Here is a 23,746-nt window from a genome sequence, read left to right as displayed (position 1 = left end):
AGTCTGAATTAAGTTCGACGTCGTACCAGCTTTGCTCCATCCACAGCTCCCATTGTGGAGGGACTTTCATATCTTTCAAATATTGAAAGTCTTCTCGATCGTTAATATCAACTCTGTTATTCTCGTTAGGGCTTACCCTTGATTTCCCCAAAGAAGAAGGAAAGCCCCAGGCTGAAGAGGAAAAAATAAAAAAGAACTGATTTTTTCATCCATGGATGGAAGAAGGGAGCCCAGATATAAAATGTTGACCCTATCTCGGGCCAAAGAGCCACTAACCCTTAGCCTTATTGTGTGGACGAAGTATGAAGAAAGATCAAAAAAGAGATACTCTAGGACTGGTTCAAATCAAATGACACAACAGAGCAAAACTGATAATGATTCGATTAGAATTTGAGGTGAGTTGGGCAAGACAGATCCTATAATAGTCAAAAATATTTCGAACAAAGTCCAAAATCAAAAAGCGAAGAGTAGTCCGAAGATTCTCTACGTAAATAGCCACTTAGTCAGGAGAAGGAGAGTTCACCCAATCATTCGAACCAGGTGCATAAAGCTAAAATTGCTCTGAAATATGATATTGCTCCCTAAATTGGAGAACTCTAAATCTGGTTATAGAAGAAGCTTCTACAATCAGATCCGAAAGGGAGTCGTCAATCGAACTAACCGATTAGGCCTGCAAATGGGTCAGGTCGGATCGGGTCCTGAGTGATCCCGATCTAACCCGATTCTTGATCGGGTCTTGATATTGGACCCATACCCATCCCGATAAAAAATCAGATCGGGTCGGGTCGGGTCCATGATCGAATTTATTGATCCATTGGATCATTCAGGTCGAATCAGATCCATATATAATCCGACTCCAATCCATGAAATGCAGATCCAGTTTGAATCAGATTGGATCATGGGTTTAATTTATTTGAAACCTACCATCAGTGAATACTAATGCTGGATAACAACTAAGAAAGGTCTCTTTTTTTTTTTTCTCCAATCCTTCAACTATAACTTCTAATAATTAATTATATTAGATAGCAGAGGAAAACAAGTAATTTTTGAGAAGAATCAAGATTCTAGAAATCCACACAAAAGAAGAAAAATAAAAAAAAAATATGAATTTTATATAGTGATAGAATTGTCCCAATTTAAAACATCATACAAGAAGAATACTTGTACATGATTAAAAATGAAACTGCATATACTGTGGATGACACAACATCTGTGCACATTAGAGCATGCTCTGAAATTTTTTAAAGTTAACAAAATGAATTGAAATTCAAGAAGCCCTCTTGCTTTTGTACCTCATGGCATAGTAAACATAAATCAGAAGGTTTAGACAATTGAGCCCAGCAAGAAGTCAGAAGAAGTAATCGAGATGTTCTTCGTTTAAATTATCAGAATCCATCCAATCTTTTCTCATTGAATTATTATAGATGTTACAACAGTCAGAATAAAAGAATTGAAGGATTTGAAAAATTTTTAGTTTTAGAGATTTTTAGTTTGGGAATTAGATGGAGAAGACTAAAGGGTTTGAAAAATTTTGGCTCGAGCCCAACCCCTATTTGGGTGAGTCACTTTAACTGGATTCGAATCCTATGTTTGGATCTGGATCGGATCGGATTAGGTAGGGTCATGTATCTTAAAATTTAAATTAATCCAAAAGTCTCCACAGATCGGGTCGGATCGAATCAGGTCCAAATTCAAAAAATCCAGACCCGACTCGGAAAAGGAAATGGGTTCAATTTTTGAACCCAATCCGGCTCCATAGATCTTTTAAATGGGTTCGGATCGGGTCTAATCGGGTTGGGTTGGGTCGGATCACGGATCAACTCGACCCATTTGTAGCCTTATAATCGATCGACTATGCCGAAAGGGTTCAGGACTAGAGACTCGACCTATTGGTCTATCATCGTCATCCCAAACCTTACCCTACCTACTACTACTAGCCATTAACAATAGTGGAAAGAATTGAAAAAGAAGTGAAGGGAAGGAGAAAATGAAGGCCAATCTAAAAGCAAAAGGAAATCTTGAAGATCCCAAAGATGCGAAGAAAAAGATGATCCCCTTCCATGGAGCTCTCGACGCTCATGGGAGAATTCTCAGATTCTCAGAGTTGCAAAAGACTCAAATGAATGAAGAAAGCAACCTTTATATAGAACCTACCAACGATCGAGATAAGTTCGTTCAAATTAAGATCCTCCCAGATCCTAACATGTGGCAATATCAAAATTGATCATCATTTGGACCTTTCGATGCACCTACCGTTTGATCAAAATATATCAGCATGATCCACATGAATCGTTAAGAACCAACAATTGTCGAACATGTGGCAACATCCAATAGGTCAAACTCAAATCAATGAAATCGTCCAACCGTCTGACCGATTGCAACACTAAATAACCATCCCCTCGATTTGATATACTAATGATGATCGTACGATCATCGAAATAACAAAATGACTAGAGATTTTCTGTCTTCGAGAGAATTATTAATGTCTGCAACTGAAACGACCACAGAATTGGAGCTCGAAGTTATGACAAAAGATACGTTGACTCCCATCATCCAATGTGTCGGGTCATCTTGGACTTGAGAGTGGGGGGGCAACTGTTGAGATAATCGGATCTGCTCTCCCTAATTTGAGATCGGCCTCCGATTTCGCATTGACAACGGATGTCGGACCAAAAAGTCTGACCAATCGTTAAAGCAGGATCGCCAGGGGAGTTATTGGTTTGAATATAGCATCTACAAGCTTCATCACCTAGATATCCTATCGACGTTTCAGAACACGAAGAATAGCTGACTGCTTATCGGTAACTCCCAATCACCTTCTTAGGCACTAGCCAATCCAAGCGACCCGACACACTGTACTACTGATCACCCTTCAGTACGAAATATGAGAAATCGATAGAGAGTTGGTATGTCAGAATCATCGATCTGTTATAAAATTAGAATCCACAATCATGGTACCATAATCATAGAGAATGCATAAGACTGTATACCACGATCGTTAGTGGGCATAAACTGCCCACTAACTCTATGGTTATGATCCGATAATAGAGATTAACTATCCTTTAATATCCTAATAAGTGGGATCCCATATGCTTAATCACTACTCACAAATCACCTATAAATGAGAGATAAGGGAATAGCGACGGTAAGGATAACTTTTTGGGCCAAAACTCTACCAAATTCTATTCTCAATTTCTGTTCACCACTCTTTGCTAACTTATATAACGGAGGGTCCCCACCGGATAAAGTCCGGCCAATGGACTTGTTTTGCAAGTAGCTCTCCATTGGAGTTAGGTGCTCATGGGGATTGGCCGCAACAATGTATACCTCAAAGGAGATTTTTATTATTATTTCTTGAAAAAATTATAATGATATTCCTTAAACTTTGGTCCATTTATATTTGGATCCGAAAAGAAAAAAGTTTCAAATGAACTCCAAAACTTTAAAAAAATTACGAAGAGGTCTAGCCGTCTGTCTCCGATCTAACAACATTAACATAAGAAATAAAATTACTAAAATACCCTCAATTCATACTCGATTATATACATTTTTTTTGGGAGGCAATATTTTTTTTTCTTTCAAACCCTTCTTGAGCCCTTTTGAATTCTTCCCGAGCCCTTGCAAATACCCACCTCCTCCCCGCTCTTCTCGTTGCCCTCCCAACCCCATCATCACCGGTGTGAGCCTTCCCCCTCCAATCTCTCTCTGGTGCTTTTCTTCTCATAGATCTCCAAAAAAGAGAACACCAACCTCCTCTAGGCTCTCCTCGCCGCCACCTCCTGCCAGTCTTCGTCATCGTCTTCCTCTCCATCGTCATCGATGTTGGCTTCCCCCTCCAATCTCCTTCTGGTGCTTTCCTTCCCAAAGATCTCCAAAAAAGAGAAAGAAATGAGAAAAAAAAAATAATCAATCCATGTGGAAAAAGGTCATGCCTTTTAATTTTTCCATCCTTCCTTTGTTTCCATTGATTTTTCTTATGTTTTCCCTTAGTTTTTCCTCTATTTTTTCCATTCTCAGGGTCTTAATCGGGCCACATGTCAAGCTTTAATTATACCAAAATTTTTAGAAATGGCACTCATGGTATTTCATAAATTTAATCTCTTAGCGATCCTGACGTCATAATGTTACCTAACAGAGACCGTTAATTGGATCTGTTTGCAACTTTTTTAAAATTTTAGGATCTATTTGAAACTTTTTTCTTTTGGGATCAAAGTATAAATGATCAAAATTCAAGGGGCATCGCTATAATTTTTTTTTATTTCTTTTATGTGCTCGTATAATAGCATAAGTTTTATCACATTACTTATCGCAAATTTACTATAACATATATTGTGGATCTATACCTCGACCTCGGCTGTCACATCTTCGGCTCCGACTGAGCTATGGGAGATTAATGCTTATCAAATCCTGAGTATGCGATGGATATGAAGATCGTCAGGTATGACCTACTGAGTCTGTAGCAGTTTCTGCATCCCATTCTGCTCTATCTCGTCCTTAGACGATCTACTATATTTCGTACATGGCCAACCAATCTCAAACAATCTAGGGATAATGCATGCTCCACGATCTTCAGAACCTCAGCCACAGAGGATTTATCATAGTTCGTCCATTGCCGAGCTAAGCTCCTTGACACCAAATCCGTTTCTCTTTTAAATTGAAAAAGTTCAGATAGATTAAAATTTCTCTGCGATCAGATCTCTTGTAAAAAGAAAATATCTCATTCGAATCAATCTACATGTCAAATCCGAAAAACTATTCAAACTCCGAGATGGATACGACTCTAACTCCATCTCTATAAATAAAGAAGCTTCAGGATCCTCAAAATAAGCTCTCGACTCCCTACTCTATCCTCCCATTGTTCTTCATCTCCTAATTTGAGCGTCGAAGAATTTTCACTGGAAAATATTTCAATGAGGACTTCTTTATAGGTATTCGAATGGAGCTCCAGCAGCGGTTCTACTTCAGCCACACCTACCTCAGCAGTCGACCTTAGGTGGAGAGATTAGGAGCAACAATATCCATAGAATAATTATAATTAGCTCATTAGATGATTTAGGTAATAGTTTCTTAAAATTAGTCAACAAATCTACCAATTAACCTATTTTCCGCATTTTGACATTTTACGATATCAGTTAGCTAGCCAATCATTCACTCTATCTATCTACTGTCAAGCTGCACCTCGCCCTCACGATGGTTTTCTTTATATCTCCTATCTAGCTCTTTTTTTTTTTTTTTGGTATGAACTACCATCTAGCCCTTTAAATTATCCTTCTCTGAGAATGAAATTTGCATGAGATAGGCATAGGTTTGGATATACGTAATTATGAGATTAAAATAAGGATACTGGCGATGATGTGGGAGGGAGCCATGGCGATGGACTGATGAAATCCCAACTACAACACTCATGTCTGAAGTTCGAGCATGCACAAACAAAATATTTTTCTCGTTTAAAGAAAAAGATAAACAAAAAAATAATGAAATTTTATTGTCCATTATGCGATCCGAGTTCGAGGCAACGCAGACCCAGACCGAGACCGGCTCATTGTTTCGCTGGCCAAGATGATGTTTCCATCTGTTCGTCGATTAGGTGGTCCCATGCTGGTGGGCACCATGATAGAGGTACGATAAAAGCCCAAACCACCGGCCCGTGGTCGGCATCTTCGAAGCCCTTCTTTCCTTCCAAATCCGCCCCCGCTTCGGTTTCTTCTAGCACGGGACAAGTCCTCGTCTTCGTCTCCTCCAAATCCATCCTCAAATCCAAGCAGAAAACAGGAATCAAAACCCGAACCATCGCTGCATCCAATCCAAGATCTCTTCTTTATAAGAAAACCCTAGCTCTTCCCCTTGATTTGCCCGCCAAAGAACGGAAATTTCCAGTTTAATCGATCTCAACGCCTTGGATCTTCTTCTTTACTCCGATTTCTTCCGCCCTTTTTGTCTTCTCCGATCGAGGGTGGGATTCTTAACACTGATCTCTGCTTCAAGGTTCCAGTAATGAGGGTTTTGGTTCGTCTTTGTTCCGATCTCCCAACTGGAGTCTTCTGCGATCTCTCTCCTTCGAAAGGTTTGATCTTTGTGTATTAAAAAAGTAGGTTTTGTACGCTGGGAATGGAGAAGATTGGAGTTCTTGCGGCGATCATCTTGGTTTTGGTCGTGGCACGAGTGCCCGATGCATCGTCTCGTGTTCTAATAGCCGATGGAGCGGGAGGCGAGAAGCCCAACTCGGGAAAGGTAAGAACTTGGCTTCTTCTTCCCCATTGTTCTTGACTTGGGGCTTTAGGAGTGGTCTCACACGCTGCAAATCTTGGGCTTTGGGAATGTGTCCAGGTGCCTCCGTCTCCTTCTCCGAATCCTTCACCAAAAGCCAACGCTTCTGAGTCACACCAACCCCGTTCACCTTCTACGAATTCCACTACAGGGGACCCTAAAACTTCAGCTTCTTCGGCTAATTCTGCCCATTTACCGCTACCCAGTGGACCGGAGAATAACAAGAATGGTGAAACTTCTAAAGGAAGTGAACGTCGTACCAACTCGAGAAGCCCTATGGATAGTCCAGCGGATTCATGTCCTGAATCATCGAAACAATGCCATATTGCTGAATTGATTGCTTGTCTTCAACATCCTAAAAAAGGTAAGGCAGCTGTTTCTTTGTTCTTGGCCTGTTTATTGTGCAATATGATAATATATAGTTGTTTGTTCATATTTAATTATGCGATCTATATAGTGTCCCCTTAGCACCTTTAGTTTCATATTTTGGCGTGCTAAGAATTCTTAGTAACTGTGGTTTCTGGCTGGAACCTTACCTCATCTACTTTTGATTTAGTATTGCTGTTTATTGCTGGAGAAATTATATGTTTGATGTGAAAAATTCTGCAAATTTATGGCTATTCATGTGACCTAGATACTCGCTTCTATCTGAGCATCTCCAAGAATCCATGTTGGATATGTATCTGAATTGGATATTTGTCAGAAACTTGGATACTTATCAAATTTTTTGGCTTCATCTTTTAAAAGTCGGTGGAGTGTTTGACACTTCTAACAATGATTTCAACAAGCTATAGTGATGTTAGAGGGGAACTTTTGTTCTTTTTAGAGATTGGTCAAGAGTATAGGTACCAAAATGATTTAGCAACATGTCATTTTTCTTTGCTCTTAGGCTTTATGAAGTTTCAATCGGAAACATATACTGAAAGACCTTACAGTTAATAACTTTTAATAATTTCTTGTATAATATATTCTTAAAAATATAATTTAGTTACTTTTTTTATGTGCTTCCCTATATCTCCTTTTTTCCCCCTCTTGCGCTGGTCACTGTCTGAACCCGACTTTCATGTCCATGTTTTTCTCTGTGCACCATTGGTGGTAAGATAGCCATATCCCTTTTTGGCCACATTATATGTGTAAATTTGGTGTTTAGGATTTTCTGAAGAGTAGTCTCTTTTCCCCCTGAAATGAACTTCTCATGTGCAATGTTTGGTTCCATTTAACACTGGTTTAATGAGTTTTCATTCTAAGGAAACTCTTAGATCTAGCAGCAGAGGTATTGCTAGTGTGGTGAGATCATAGATCCCATAGTGTTACAATTTGTTCAATGTCAAGTGAAGGGGCCTTTGAATAAAACATTCTTGGTATTGAAATGAATTTTGTTGTTTTAGTCAACTTTGGAATTCCTTGCTAGTTGATTAGCCTGTTTAAAATTCAATAGTGGTCCATAGGCTAGTAAAATTTTGAAAGATTTCTATTTTCTTGTATCTATGGATTAATATGGTACTTAGGATTTATTTTATGAGAAATGAATGGCCAAAGTAGTCCATTTAAGTTATAGATTAAACTAGCAGGTCCTTTGAGATTATTCATATGTATGGCCTTCTTTATGTCTCCCATCCTTTTTACCACATACCTTGTACAGAATTCGCTGTTATTTTCTAGGTCAGTGCAATTGTTCCTCCTCGATTGGAAATATTTTTTTAGATTTAAGCCTGCTTTTGATAAGAACTATTTTTTAGTGTTTGTTTGATAGCAAGATAGGATTATGTCAGACCAGTTTTAAAGGAGAAATATATTGCTTATTGAACAAGGGCATTACTATATATCCGATAAGAACAGCAATAGATATATGCAACATAGTAAAAATAGGAAAAATGATGCCCACTATATGCTTATTGACAATTTACCAACGATTGATGTTATAAATAGGACATGGACACAATGATTCTGTTGATGTTGCACTTGCACCTAGGGATCTTGTCACAATGGTTCAAGGAAAATCATGAGAACTAACTTCATGAAGTTCTGAAGAGAAAATAGATTTGATGGTCTGATATATTTCTAAAGATTCAAAATGTTAGAACAAAGTTTTTTTTTCACATCAGAAAACAAAAATGCTCTAAGGTATAAATCTTTTGCATTGTGAATATCCACCATGGACACTGGCACTAAATTATTCTCCTTGGGAGTGTTTGGTTGGGGCTGTATTTCCATTTGATTCTTTGGGGTGCTTTCCATCATCCAATTATGTCCGGAGCCTCTGGAATGTTGGGGGTTTGCTTCATGTTTCATAAACATGATGAAGATCTTCATACATGCTAGATGACTTTCTGGGTTTGACGGCAAACCCCTCTCTAGCCTAAATCTGTATGGCCTGGGACTTCAACTTATATTCTTCCAAGGTGGTTGTCATGTTGACAGATGAGGAGATTGTAAACATATGTCCTTTCCATGGAGCCTTAGCAACTTTGAGGTCATGTTTGTTAGCCAATCCCATTTAATGTGAAAAGGCTTGGACTATGATATTGACAAAGTTATGGTGGTTAGGGTCCTTGGGAGTCCTGATTTAAGTAGTGAAGACTGAGAAGAGTTACCTAGGATTGACTTACTCCCTTTACTGGGTGTGTTGGGCTTCTTCAAATCCTTTTTTTTTTTTCCAAATTTGGAATTTTATTTTCATGCTTAAACAATTTAAAAACAATGATAGAAAGCTATTTTTCTTTCCAAGTTCTAATCTGATCGCAAGGTTGGAATGTTTACTTGTTCTTCTGATAATGCTAATCCTAACATTCTGCATAAAAGATCATTGGAGTAGTCTACTTATTAATTTATTGTTTGTTGGATTCTAGTGATCCGTTAATGATTTTCTCCCTTCTTTTAGCTTTCAATTGAAACCTTTCCAACATCATTTTTTCGTTAGATGTTCCAGTTCTGATATTTAGCAAGTATTCCATACTTAAGCTGTATAAAGGTTTGTGAATGTTTTAAAGCAACCTATATGTTTGGGTTTGAGTTTGCTTTTCAGATATTCCACTTCATAGCTGACAGCATTAGAGAGACTGTTAATTTAAAGTATAACAGTCCAAGAATAACCGTAACAAACAAGCCTTTTTTCCAATTGCGTGGTTATAGTTATAGGTAATGCTTGTTACCTATCCCAGTTGAGGGCTTTATGTTTAGTTCTTATTTAGAAGTTCTATTCAGGTCTTTGGTCCTTATTTTTCCTAATTCTTTGAAAATGATCATGAGACCTTTATTTTCCAAATTTTTTGGTTACAATTCTATGTTAGCATATAATCCTGTCCACATACCATCTGTAACAGAATATCCGTAAACAGTGTATGTCACAACATCTCCTTTAATGCAGCAAATGACATGTAATTTCAGGTTGATGGTACATATAGGAGAAATAAAGGGATTATGAAGGAGAATAGGAAATAATGGTTTTGGAATTCTTAAAAGCACCATCAAGTCCACCTGAATAGCAACTGATTGAAACATAATTTTGTCGGGGATCCATACACTGATACAAGTATATTAAACCTGAAATATCTGAGTTATCTTACACTAAAAAGTCTACTTTAATATGGTTCAAATTTTTAACACAATCGTATGCTCAAAGTTTGAAACGAAGGTTCGCTATGCCAGTCTTGGATCCTGGATTGGTCGGCCGGCTGTACGGATCGGTATGCCGCTATACTGTTCTATACCAGGAATTAACATAGCAGAAAAGGGGGAGAAGGAGAGAGAAGAAGAGGAAAGGAAAGGGAGAGATGGAAATAGCCTTCAGACGTCGTCGGAGGGCCAACGAGGCCACCATTGTTGCTATCGAGGCGGTGGGCCTTGTCCCGATCCGACAAAGCAGAGAGGGGCAGAGGAGAAAGAAAGAGAGGAAAGAAAGAGAGAAGGGGAGGGAAGAAAAAAGAGAGAAAATAACGGCCTCCGGAAGCCATAGGAGGCTCTACAGAGGCAGTGGACCTAGGGCTGGAACTGGGCCGGGCCGGGCCGGGCCGGGTTCTACCCCTGCCCGAGCCCGGCTCGAAAAAATTTTTCGGGCTTCGGGCCGGTCCTAGGCCCGATTTTTTTGAAAACATACAGGCCCGAGCCCGGCTCGAGCTCGGGCCCGAGACCGGCCCGAATCCAATTGGGCTGGCCCGATTCCAAATCGGTATAAGGTGTAAGGTCCGAACCCAATCGGGCCTGGGTGAGATTGTTGCGGTCCTTGCGAAGGGAGGGGATGAGCGGGGGAGGGGACGATCGGAGGCAAGGGAGAGGAGGGAGGAGCGGGGGGGATGGAGGAGTACCGGAGAACGTCGCTTACCAGAAGGCTCCCACTGTCGTGCCGCCGAGCATCCCCTCCATCGAGAGCTCCTACGGCAGCATCGCGGCCGACGGCTTCGAATCGCCGCCCAACATGCTGACGGAGCCCATTTGCGACACCGTTCGGTGGGATCTATCGTAGATCGCCAATAATCTGAAGTTGATCATCTTTCCGAACTCCTTCCAGGAGGATCCGGACAAGACGCTCCGAGATTGGGACCTTTAGGACTGATGATTGAAGAGCTCCGCCACCATCAATGCCTTCGACTCTCCTCCACCATAGCCGCCATCTCCCGCAGCCAAGTCCACTGCCGCCTCCACCTCCGACATCGGTGCGTCGTCTTTTCCCGACAGCGGCTCCCTCCGATCAAGAGGAAGACTTCCCACTCCGTCGACTCCGATTTGATTGTACCAGTCCAGACAAAGGCGAAGGAGTGACTAGAGGGCGGAAGAAATATCGGGCCTGATTCGGGCTTGGGCTCGGGCCGGGCTCGGGCCGGGCCAAAGGTTTGCCCGAGCCCGGCCCGAAAGCAAATCGGGCCCAGTTTTCTAGGCCCGAGCCCGGCCCGAAAAGTTTTGGGCCGAGATCGAAGCCTGGCCCGAAGCCGGTCTGGCCCGATGGGCCTCGGGCCGGCCCGAGCCCACTTCCAGCCCTAAGTGGACCTCCGTTCAATTGAAATGGGGGCTGAGGCCCATCACCTCAATAGTTATAGCTGTGGCCTCCTTGGGCCTCCGACGGTCTCCAGAGACTATTTCCTTATTTTCCTTTCCTTCCCTCCCCTTCTCTCTCTTTTCCTCTCTTTCTTTCTTGCTCTCTTGGTTCCTTATCGGTGTCTTATTTTGAAGACCTTCCGGTCCACCATCGATATAGTTCAACATGCCCCGAACCAGACGGTTCGGGATGGTTTAGCCTTCCATGTTGAAACACTATTGGCAATTGACAAAGCAAGGTTCCCCAAACTAGTTCACAGGGTCGTACTAGACTTGTTCAATGACCAGTTCAGTATGGTACTGGTATATACCACATCGACTTGAGATGTATCAAAACTGGAGGAAGGGAGAGGGAGAGAAGAGAAAATAGAGAGAGGATGAAGTTGCCAAGATCTTTGGGGGGAGAGAGGGCGAATGGCGGGCATCCCATTCTATGAAGAAACTAGGACACCCTTGTCCCACAGAATTTAAAATCTTACTTAAGATTGTCTTCAAGAGTAGGATGATAGATCGTTATTGTAGTTATCAAACCTTGTGCTAGCTATTTGGTGAAGTGGAGTGTCATAGATTATTAAAACTATATGTATGGTAAAAGTCTCATAAAAGAAAGAGAAGATAGGAATTACCTTTATTAAGGAAAGAATTTGTCTTGATATAACTCATCATAAGTTCTAACTCAAGGTGATGAAGGAGACTGGAGCTCATAAGGCCAATATCAGGTGTAAAAATGACTTCATTCAGCTAAAAATCTCTTCAGCTGGGCATTCAATTTTTCAAACTTTATGTCCATACCTAATAAATGCCTAAATGGCCTTTTGTTGATGGAGAATTCTTTTTGCTGATTAGCATTATGTGAACACTTGACTTCAATGTGAAATCATTATGGTTTGCTAATGGAGTTGGGCTAGTTGGCTGTAAGATGACAAATCCAAGGTACGCCATATCATACTGAATGGGGTGTACTGTACCATACCAGTTCAGTACCTGTACATGGTACAAGGGGTGTACCGATACTTGGTATACCGAGCTGACGCCCGTATTGGATGTACAGACATAGTGACAGGGTGGCATTAGTAGGGATGGCAATGGATAGGGTTTGGGTCGGTTATTGTACTATCCATCCCCAAATCCGAACTTAATATCCTATATCCAAATCCTATCCGATATCCGATCGGATAAGAAAAGAGATACCCATCCCCATATCCAATGGATTCGGGGATACCTACGGATAACCCATTTTTCCATACTCAATCCATACCCGCACCATGCCTATCCCATACCCAAAAAAAATAAATAACAAAAATAATTTTGTGCATATTATCAATCAATACAAAATTATTAATTCAACATAAAACATAATTTATAAGTTCAGATTTATAGAAATCAAACATAAAAATAGAATTACAATTCAACATAGAACATATAAATAACCAAAATAATTTTATGCATGTTATCAATCAAAATAGAATTATTAAAACAAAATCATAAACATATATATTCGGATATGGGTTCGGGTTTACCCATACCCATAGGTTCGGGTCGGGTTCGGGTAGGGGTAGCAATCGGATTAGGTCGGGTCATAAACGGTTCGGATCAGAAAATCATCAATCCAAATCTGACCTGTTTATTAAACGGATCAAAAATTCAAATCTGAATCCGACCTGCTTATTAAACAGATAATCCGATTCGATCCGTTTAATCCGTTTATTAAATAGGTCAAATTAGGTTAAACGGGTTAAACAGATTAAACATGTCAGATTAAATGGGTCAGAAATAGGTTAAACAGATTTTAAACAGGTTAAATAGGTCGGATTAAATGAGTCAGAAATAGGTTAAACAGGTTAAATGGGTTATCTGACTTAAGCCGATCTGGATGTTAAACGGGTTAAACAGATCAGATATCTAAAATCCAAATCCGACCCAATCATTAAACGGGTTAAATGGATCGACCCGTTTATGACCCAAACCCGTTTAGCCTAAACTCAAATCTGTTTATGGCGGATCGAATACGGGTCGGATTGGCGGGTTGGATCATATTTTGCCAGCTCTAGGTTTGGGTTCGGGTTCGGATTCGGATAGAAAATAGCACTACCTATATCCTATCCATATCCGTGCTATAGTTTTTGGATTTACCCAAGTCCGGTCAAACCCGAAAAAGGTTTGGGTATGGTGCATACCCATCGGATCGGATCGATTTTGCCATCCCTAGGCATTAGTACGGGATTCGGTATTGAGACAACGTATCTTGGACAAGCCAAGAATTAAGGGGAAGGAAATAGAGTGAGTATGAAGAGGGAAGTAGAGGCAGCTAGAATTTATCAAGGATAAGAAAACTCTTTGGCTTTAGTAAGTAGATGATTAGTTGATGCATAGTCCTTCACTAATCAAAAGATAACTTTGTTCCTATTCTATGATTTAAGGTAACTTAAAAACACAACAAAACTTATGGGAGACCCCTCTAAGGAGAGGGATGCAGTTGGAGGAAGAAGTGGTGATAGAGTGCTGACTGCTGAGCTAAAAATTAACTGGATGGAGGTGTTATGGAAGGTCATGACAGGGTTTTGTTCAATGATTGGTTTCTTTTTGGATAAAGAATGAATTGGGAAAAAAGAAAGTTGACCTCAATTGGATTCCGAGCAATAGGGAACCAGTCATTTTTTTTTATGTATTGAATCTTGATTGTAGTAGTAGAAGTATAATTTAGGAGGAAAATGTTGAAGTAAAGCATTATAGCCATGGCATTGGAGGAGTGTCACATGCTATGCCAGATTATGTTCCTAACTTAAAATCAGGCAGCTGTACAGTTTGCAAGGAAAGGAACAACAAAATTTTGAAGAACAGTTTAGGAGTATTATATGCAATGTCAAACAGTGTTGTTAAATTCCAATCGGTTTAATTTCGACTGCTGGTGTCGTTTTTGAAGGATTTGATTACAGTTGTTCATTATTGCTTCCTTCATTTCTCTTTTTCACTTTAGTGCTCCTTACTGAAATGTGTTAGGATGATCTTCTTATTCTCCTTTTACTTTCTATTGTCTCTCAGCACATTGAGCATTTGGTTAGACAGTAAACTATATATTCTTACCTACCAGACAAAAATTTGTTGTGATGTTGTTCATTCCAATCTCAAGTTGAATGTGCCTCTTTATCTCTTGTTCCTGTTTATAATTTCATTAAGGTCTCATCATTTTTATCCTCTCTTCTCTTCTGCTGCAGATTCCAAGGGATTATTACTTTTAGTCCAGAATACAGGAGAGGATATTATGACTGTGAACATTAAAGTAACACATCATATCAAAATTAATGATGAGGAGATACAAATACCCAAAAGGAATATTACAAAGGTTTGTGGCTTTGTGCTTTCTTCTAAGCATTTTCTTTTTAACAATAGAAATTGAAAGTTTAGGGTGATTTTTTTTTTTTGCTGGTCCCTGAATTCCTAAGGTAAGCAGTGATCCTTCACATCTGCACCTTATGTCTTCACAAGGCAAGCTTGCTTAGAACTTCTGGATAACAATTAAGTTAACATGCCACCAAGCAAGAGCTGCTTTTTCTTTTTGTACGTTTATTTGTTATTTCAGAAATTGTTTCATATATCAGAAAAACAATCACAAATTATAAAAGAGAATGGAAGTGAGATGTTATGGCCCATTTAATTGCGCAAAGTGGGGAATTGCCTTGCCATCTCCTTGCATTTTTGCACTTTCTTGCTACTTGCTCAGCATGACATCAAAATCTAAAAGTTTCTCAAACCTTTTGTTATAGCTTTGGAGATTCACCATAAAAAACTTGCCAACTGTTACTGTGTCGGAATAGTTCATTCTTCTGTGTGGTGATCATATTTCTTCCATTATATCTGAATAAGTCATCGTTCCATGTGGTGGCAGCTATGTTTTCAAATTGTCTAGATTCAGACTGTTGTCAGATATGACCACACGGTTTCTATTGGCCAAATAATATCACCGAGTCCAACAAGGCAAAGGAAGCAGTTTGATATCCACCAAGGACCTCAAATAAGAGCTCTTACTAGATGTTAGTTTTTGATTTCATCACTTCCCCCTTGTTGCTGATTGATGAATAGTTTTGGCAAGTGTTTTGGAACCACTCTCCATCTGGTGGCCTTTTCAAGAGGTTGGGATTATTATTGGGTGGGACAAGGATTCTCTCAACCTTCTTTAAGTCAGTTTTGGATCATTGACATGATCTTTGTTAAGTCTGCCTGCTCCCATATATCCACTCTCAAAACAATGGTTATATTTACTTGATCAAACTTCAAGCAGACTCATGTGCTTTCATCCTTCTTCAAAAGGCTCAACTAGGTTTCTGATGCCCTTCTAAATCTATATGTTTGTTACTTCACTTGTCTTTAATGGGTTTGATGGATCATGGATACTTGTTTGGATTCACTTCAAGGTTGTGGATATTTTCTAAAGCTTTTCCATCTATGTTTCTATAATTTCTTGCAACTTGCTGATACTTGTATTTTGTTACCTTGTTTGCATGTAGTAAGTACATTCAGTCCTTTCACCTTTCAATGGGTCATTCCTAGTGTTTATTTTTCACCAGTCTTTTGCCTTTCAATGGCCCATTCCTGGTGTTTATTTTTCTTAGTCTCTCTAAAATTTTTCAACAAGTTTTACTATTAACATTTCTTTTGCTTGATCTCTTGACTATGATCTTTTAACTGCCTATGTTCACCATGATGTTGGATCTAGCTGCCTTCTTGCTGCAAACATTTTGCTTGCCAGTGCAAGTGATCTTAGGTTTGCTATTGCCTAAATTAATCTTGAAGATTTAGGTACACAGGCTTGATGGTATTTCATACTCAGCTTTTGGGATATTATGACCTCTTCCTTGTTATTATTTGATTCATTTTGGCTTGATATTAATTCTTATGAAATCAAACATGTTATGTTATTTTCTTATTATTTGTTGCTGATTGATATACCGAGATGTAATTGTGAAGATGTTTTGTGCAACCATGGGATAAATAACATTAATTGTCAGGTTAGTGCAGGTTAATTTGACATTTCTGGCAATCTGGCCATCATATGTATTGTGTGGCTCACCTTAGGACCTTTAGGTCATGAAGTATAGGCTTTTAATGGATTAAATTTGGACTGAATCAAGGGTTACCCAAGTTAAATTGATTAAGATATTTATAGAGATTAAGAAATGATCAAAAAAGGAAATCTACCTAATCTGATAGCTCATGAAGCCTAGGTCTGTAATGTATGAGATATAGAGATCAGTGGTCATTGGAGTCCCATCAATTCTGGAAGGAGGATGGGGAAGAAAATCTGCTTGATCTAACTTGGCAATCTGATAGATTGGTTGATCTGTAGCTCAAGTCTGAAATCAGTTAGAATTAGATGCATGATCTCACAGTTCAATTTGAAACACCCCCATTTGGCTGAAGGTTAGGATTTGGCCGTAGCATGGAGGACAAAAGTTAGGTGTTAAGCAATGTGCGGAATCCTTTGATCCTACCAACCCTGCTAGTGCTGGATCATGAGTCCATGGTTCAACTGTCTCAAATCTCCTAAAAAATCTCCTTCTTCATATACCATGGGTCATCAACTCCTCCCATCCCTTAATTCCACCTCCTCCAATTTTTCAAGATTCCTTTCCGCTCTAACCTTGAGCCCATGTCACCGTCACTATCTATCTCATCCTCTGCCTTTGATTCATCACCCCAGACTGCCTTGGACTCAAGCCCCTATTGCTAGTGTACTCCAATGCAAACACCTGTGTCTGTACCTTCACTGCCTTTGATGTCAAGTACCCCCTTGGCAATGCTATTGTTCAGTCTCTCAATTATTGTTATTTGCACACTAATCCCTGTGATATATAACCCATTGTGCATATGTCCCTTGGTTTAAGTTAACAACTAGAATGAGCGTTCCTGTCCTTTTTAGAAACCCCCCCACCAAACCCAACCCCCGCCCCCCTCCCAACCCGCTCCATGCTGCTTCCCCTAGAATTTGCAAACTTATAGCCAACTGATTGTGGAAGTTTTAACTTTTCTAGAGCGTATGTCAAATTTTGCATCTCTTCCATATCTTATGAGAATTTGTTGATTCTTGATAGTGATTTAAAGAGTAATCATTGCAGCTCTCTACATATGATGGAGGATTAGAGTCGGAATGACAGAAGATGAAGAAATGAGAGGGACATAGGATAGACTTGAGGGAATACCTATATAATCACCTAATATGGTACCAATGCAAACAAGCAGGCAATGAGGCTAATTCTGAGAATTTAACTAAATAAAATGCTAAAACCTAGATAATTGAATGAATCTAATATGCAATGTAAACAATGTTACCAAAACAAAAATAATGATGTTGTGGATGCTACTAATCTTCTAAACTAATCTTAGAAATGATGCAAGGTTTGAGCATGAAGTTAACAATCAACTGAAACAAGCTCACAAGATTTCAAGATGGTTACTATGCTCGGAAGCATTCAACATCCTTTAAGGCTCCTTTGGCTTTGATATAAATCTGCACAACAACACTATAGGCCTAACAGGCTCATTCAGATCGATCAGCCTGGTCGCTATGTTCCTCAAGCTGCACGAGCATTAAGAAGTGGAGTAAGATGAAGATGGATAGCAGGTTTAGGGTTTAAATATTAGCAGAGCAATCATTTTTTGTTTATAGCCAGATAAAAAGGTTTTCTTAATGGCTTTTGGGGTTAGTTTCAAGGAGAAATAAACAATAATATTAACAAATAGATTGATTTCTGCAGATACTATGGATTTGAGAAGCATTTTGGGGTTAATGAAGCTTAGGAAAGGTTTCGAACAGGTGCTGTTCAGGATACAGGGACTGGGTCTTACATGGATTGAACACTGGAGACGATGGAGGGCCGTGAAGTCCAATAAAAGTATGAGAAAAGGATTTGCTTTGGTAGCAGATTTCTCTTAGCCTGCAGAGTGCAGATAGGCCCTAACTGGCAAATGGATGCCTGCCTGCACTAACTGTCTGTTTTGTAGTTTAAGGGAGAAGAAGTGTTGTGGGTGTTATTAAGGACATAAAGAAGGCATTGGGATGCAAAACAGGATAGGGTTTTGGCTATTCCAATCAACTAAAAGAAACATAAAAGAGGTTGGATGGGAAAAAGAGGGTAGAGGTGGGGGGACAGCATTATACTCGCTACAACTGAGATTTCTCATCTCGACTACGTGAAATATAGGAAGAAGCAGAAAAATGAAGTTTTTATTTAACCATGCATAACATCATGTGAAATATATTCGTCTTTGATCCAAAGGCTATTAGTCCTCATCGGCACCTTTGGTAGGTCTTGAAGGTCCATCAACCTGGGTGACTGTATGTGGATCAAGGTCAACTCAAAGTTACATGGGCTGTACTGCAGTCTTCATTCATTGGAGGTGAATTTCTCCAACTCAGGAGAGTTGATGGGGGATTGATAAGCCTACAAGACCTACCAAAAGCATGGACAAAGGCCTACTAGTCTCTTGATAGAAGATGAATAGTTTTCAGATGATGTTATGCACTGTGAAATAAAGACTCTTTTTGTCTTTCTGCTCTTTCCTGTCATGTACTTGAGGTACCAGACTTTATGCAGAGTGAGTTCGATATCCTTTATTTCCCTTCTATTTTCCCTATGTTTCTTTTTATTGAGCCCTACCATTTTGATAACCCTAACTTATTTTTTGCATCCCAAGGCCTTCTTTACATCCTTAGCAGCACCCCACAGCCATTCTTTTTCTTTTTCCTACAAAACATATCATTAGGTGCAAACATCCAACCACTATCAAGGCCTATCTACAAGCCAAGACAGTCTGGCTGTCGTAGTAGATACTTTTCTTGTAATTCTACTGGCACTCATGGACCTCCATATTCTCTAGTGTTTAATCCCTGCAAGCCACAATCCTACTACCCCAAACAGCACATGTTAGAAACCTTTCCGGACCTTCATCAACCCCAAATTACTTCTCAGGTCAATAGTAACAGCAGAAATCAATTTGTCATTACCATTCTTATTTATTTCTTGTTGAATCTAACCTGAAAGCCATTGGTAAGACACTTTTAAGTAAGGTTCGCTGAACCGACCACCCGAACTGGGCGGTTCAGAATGTGCTGACCATATCGGTGGCTTATCATTACTATTCCGGCATAGAATCCAGAACATCGAAGGAAAGAGAGGAAAAAAGAGGGGAGGGAAAGAGAGGGAAAAGCTTGGGAGGCTGTTGGAGGTCGTTGAAAGTGGTTGGAGGGCCATGAACAATCGTGGTGTGCGGGATAGGATGAACTAGAGTGAGAAGAAGAGAGAGAAGGGGGAGGGAGGGAAGGAGAGGGAGAGCCGGTGGTGACTGGTGGCTGCCTGAGGGTCGGGGAGGCCCCCAGAGAGCCCTCCCCTCCGTCCGGTTGAAATAGGGATGAGAAGTTGCAATTCATGATCTTGTATTTTTTTCGCCACTTCATAGTGAAGCCACCAGATAAGATCACAAATCGCAATCGAAACAGCAACTTCTCGGCCCTGTTTTAACTGGATGGACGGGAAGGGCCTCCCTGGCCCTCCTACGGCCACTGCTGGCCACTGCCGGCTCTCCCTCTCCCTCCCTCTCTCTTCTTCTCTCATCGGTTCATCCTATCCCGTGCACCATTGTTGTTCGTGGCCCTCTAGCAGCTATTGTCATGGCCGGCTGGCCTTTCGCATTCTTTCCTTCCCTCCCCTTCTCTCTCTTTCTCTCTCTCTCTTCAGTTCTCCCTCTCCTCCGCATTCTTTGCCGTGTTGGTTTGGGCCTGGTACGGTCCAGTATGTAGGCATATCAAATCGTACCGCTGCTCAGCCGATATGGTGTCCGGTTTCAATTCGGTGAACCCGGCATTGATCCAACCATAATTATAGCCGATTGCTCTGCTATAATTTAAACCCTAAACTTGGTATAGATTTTCATCTCGCCAGACTTATTAGCTCTCCTACTGCATGAGGGACTTAGTGACAGGATTGATTGCTATGTTTTCTGGGTAAGCATGTTGGATCTGGGGGGTTGATGTGCAGAATCTTATCCAACCCAAAGGAATCTAAGAGCAATTATACGGTTCCCAGCATGGTAATCATCTGGAAATCTTGTGAACTTAATGATGCTGCATAGTGGATATTATGACCTGTAATTGATTTGATCCTAGCTGATTTTCATCTTTGTGCTGGAATTTTTTGTCATTCCTTGGAGTAATTTAGAAGATTATCAACATTCTGCTCCATTTTTTTTTCAGCAAAATTGTTTGCATCATTCTTATCAACCAATTTGTCAATAGACATTTATTTAAATGATATCCATGTAAATAAGTTTGTATTTAATAGCCTGTCTGTCTTTTAGTGGTCTGCTTGCTCCCTAATTGTTCTCACCTTCAAATGGTAGAAAATGCCGAAAATGGAGTCTCAAAAGGCTTGGTATTTGAAAGATACTGATTGATTTGGGCTTGGATTGGGCAAATTGTGGCATATTGACACCTAGTTGGTGCATGGCCAGTACAATCAAGAGTTACTGTTACTAATGCTTGTTTGTCTTTCTAGACACGGGAGTACAATGCTACTTACATGGCATTGGATGGTTTTATCCTTGTTCTTTTATCTTTTGCAAAGCCATAGGTGGGTTCCCTTCCTAATGAACAGAATTAGATCTCTTTTGCACAATTGCACTATGAGGTGTTTCTTGGTTAAATAACTAAGCCTAAGCTTTACTTGTATTATCATATATCTCTATCAAGAATCAACTTATCACCACCTTCAAAGGAATCCCCACTATCTTGTTATACTCAAGACTTGTGGTTTTTGAGGAGCCTTAGCCATTTCGGTTCATGCTTTCTTTATATCATCCCCCCCTCCTACCTTTCTGTGTCATCTGTCCAGCTTGTTTCCTCTTAAGGCTCCTTCATGGAGTCTTTTGACATTGTCTCCTGATATGTTGCTTGGATCTAACCTTATTGCTATAAGGCATCACATAAACCATCTTGGTGGTCATCTTTTTCGATCCTTACCACCTGACCATTCTGTGCAGAGTCTACCTGACACCCAGACCATCTGTGTTGTCAAGATTGGGATTGAGATGTAAATCATGAAAGAGGTTAGATCGGATGATGTCATGAACTGGATTGCAGACCACAAGATTTTGCCAATACATATCATTTTTTAAAAATAAAAGAAAATTGAAAAATAGGAATCAGTAGAAAAAAAGCCATACACACAAGAAGTGTGGGCCCTGTCATTGTAAACCTATATATAGCATGTTCAATGAAGCAAACATGATGTCTGGCTATTGAAGATGTTATACTACCTAATTATTCAAATTATTCAATTATCCTTTGAGGTAGAATGTGTTAGGGAGAACAAGTGAGTAATTTTAAATGCCATATAGTCAAATAAAATATAGAAATTGGCTTTCACATCATTGAATATTAGAATCAACACGATCAAGTTTGATGTTATGATCCAAGGGACTATATAACCGTTAATACATATCACAATGAAGAGATGAGATCCAGCTCATTTGTTGTCATTTCAAACAAGATCACTAGATCTATAGATCATGTATCAACAACAACGATTGCAATCAATGCCTAGCTTGACCCAAATTGTCTAGATCAAGGCGTACTGAACCAAATCATGCAGAACCAAGTCAGTTCGGCAGTTTGGTGCAGGAATCAGTGTGATCAAACCACTTTGAACCAAGCATAATTGTCTGGTTTCGCTTGGTTTCGAGCAGTTCAACTTAGTTCAAGGGTTGAACCAGCCTAGTTATCTTTAAACACCCGTCATAATTCTCACTCTATTGTGCTCACCTTGCATGAGTCCGTCGCTCGCAATCCTTTACAAGGTCGAGACTCTCGTTGGTAGGATTGTCAGCTTTTTGTCACTGTCGCTATTAACACTATGGGTACCCCTCTCTCTCCCCTCTCTCTCTTTCCCTCTCTCTCTTCCCCTCCCTCGGGTTCTAGTATGCATGGGGTGGGTGCGGCATGTGCTAGTATCGTACTGGACTGGTAGATGGCTGGTACAGACCCCTTTATTGTTTTGACAAAACTTGGTTGCAATGTCTTCTTTTGTTTTCAAATTTGAGTTTGTCGGTCACTCTTTTTGGTAGCTTAACATATATGACCAGTAATTTTTTAGTTTGTATTCTTGCAAGAATTTATTTTCTTTTAAATGGATGGAAAAGTATGCTCCTAGATTGATTATTACCTATGTTGCTTGTTTCAGATTTCAATAAATGCTACGGAAGGCTTGGAAATATTTCTAAGTGCTAGAAGTGAGAATTGCACCCTTCACACCAAGGCTTCTGACTGGAATCTTTTCCAGGACTTTCCTGCTTATGCGACCCATCTGACACCCATTTATGGTGCCTACTTTTTGTGTGTTACCATGGTTATTTGTGGAGGTACATGGGCTTGTTGCAAGTTTAGGAGGGGAAGGAGAGTGGATACTAGAATACCATATCAGCAGCTTGAGATGGGAGCACAAACACAGTCTAGTTCGGCAGTTGTTGGCTCAAACACAGCAGATGGTTGGGATGAGGGCTGGGGCGAGGATTGGGATGAGGAAGAAGCGGCGCCACAGCCTTCAGAAAAACATACCACGGGAAGTGTTTCAGCGAATGGTCTCACTTCAAGATCTCCCAGAAAAGATGGGTGGGACATGGATTGGGATGATTAGTCTCTCAACAAAACCAGAAAGAAAGTTGTTTTTTAGGGAGAGGGAAAGGATCATAAGCTGTTCCTAGAAGAAAGTTATCGATGCTGTGACTTGCCTGGGCAAAATTGCATATGATAGTGCCAACAAAAGATGGTCATGTTTAGGATATTCAGCCTATTTGTAGAAGAAGAAAACAGGAGTATTTTTTGGAAGAAATTTTGTACGATAGATTTTTTTTCCCTTTTTATGTTTCTAATTGGTGCTTGAACAAGAAGTCTGCTAGTTGAATTGGAAACCCTTTAGGGGCTGTATCTATTTAGCTTTCCACAAAGGCTTGTGAGTTAAGAGGACCTTCCGTGCAGATATCAGATGGGATCTGCCTGGCTGCCACCTGCCCATCCTTGATGAGGAGTTCTAATCCAACTTGGACAGTCTTAATACTACCAATGCTCCACCCATCTGCCAAGTCCATAAGCTATTATAGCTTTCCTACTGCCAAGGGTACACAGTGAAGCACCAATGCAGCACTAATTACCATTGTTCAAGATCTGTACTTTTTGAATAAAATAAGCAGAACAATGTGGATTTCCAGGATGTTGCTATTTGTAATCTATATCGGGGCCACCTGATGTCTGTTTGAAGTGTTATAATTATGTATTGTGACAGTGATATTGTCATTGTACTTTTGTTGTTTGCTTCAAAATGTCTCAGATTTAATTTAAGAAGGAAATTAGATAACAAAAAATTGTCGATTGATGTCTGAACCAACTTTATATCTAAAGTGA

The 23,746-nt window shown here is 40.0% G+C and overlaps 1 protein-coding gene across 1 annotated transcript; it reads left to right on the top strand.

Moving 5' to 3' along the window:
- Window positions 1–5,644: 5,644 nt before the first annotated feature.
- LOC105045987 (uncharacterized) lies at window positions 5,645–23,643 on the top strand. The gene is made up of 4 exons (XM_010924451.4): window positions 5,645–6,231; window positions 6,328–6,631; window positions 14,514–14,641; window positions 22,530–23,643. Exons 1-4 carry the CDS (start codon window positions 6,109–6,111, stop codon window positions 22,980–22,982), a joined length of 1,008 nt encoding a protein of 335 aa, XP_010922753.1. The 5' UTR covers window positions 5,645–6,108; the 3' UTR covers window positions 22,983–23,643.
- The last annotated feature ends 103 nt before the right edge of the window (window positions 23,644–23,746 follow it).

This window comes from Elaeis guineensis, chromosome 5 (assembly GCF_000442705.2).
Source record: "Elaeis guineensis isolate ETL-2024a chromosome 5, EG11, whole genome shotgun sequence".
NCBI classification, from domain to species: Eukaryota; Viridiplantae; Streptophyta; class Magnoliopsida; order Arecales; family Arecaceae; genus Elaeis; species Elaeis guineensis.
Note: the sequence above shows the minus strand (reverse complement) of the source record. Positions and strands in the feature narration are given on the sequence as shown.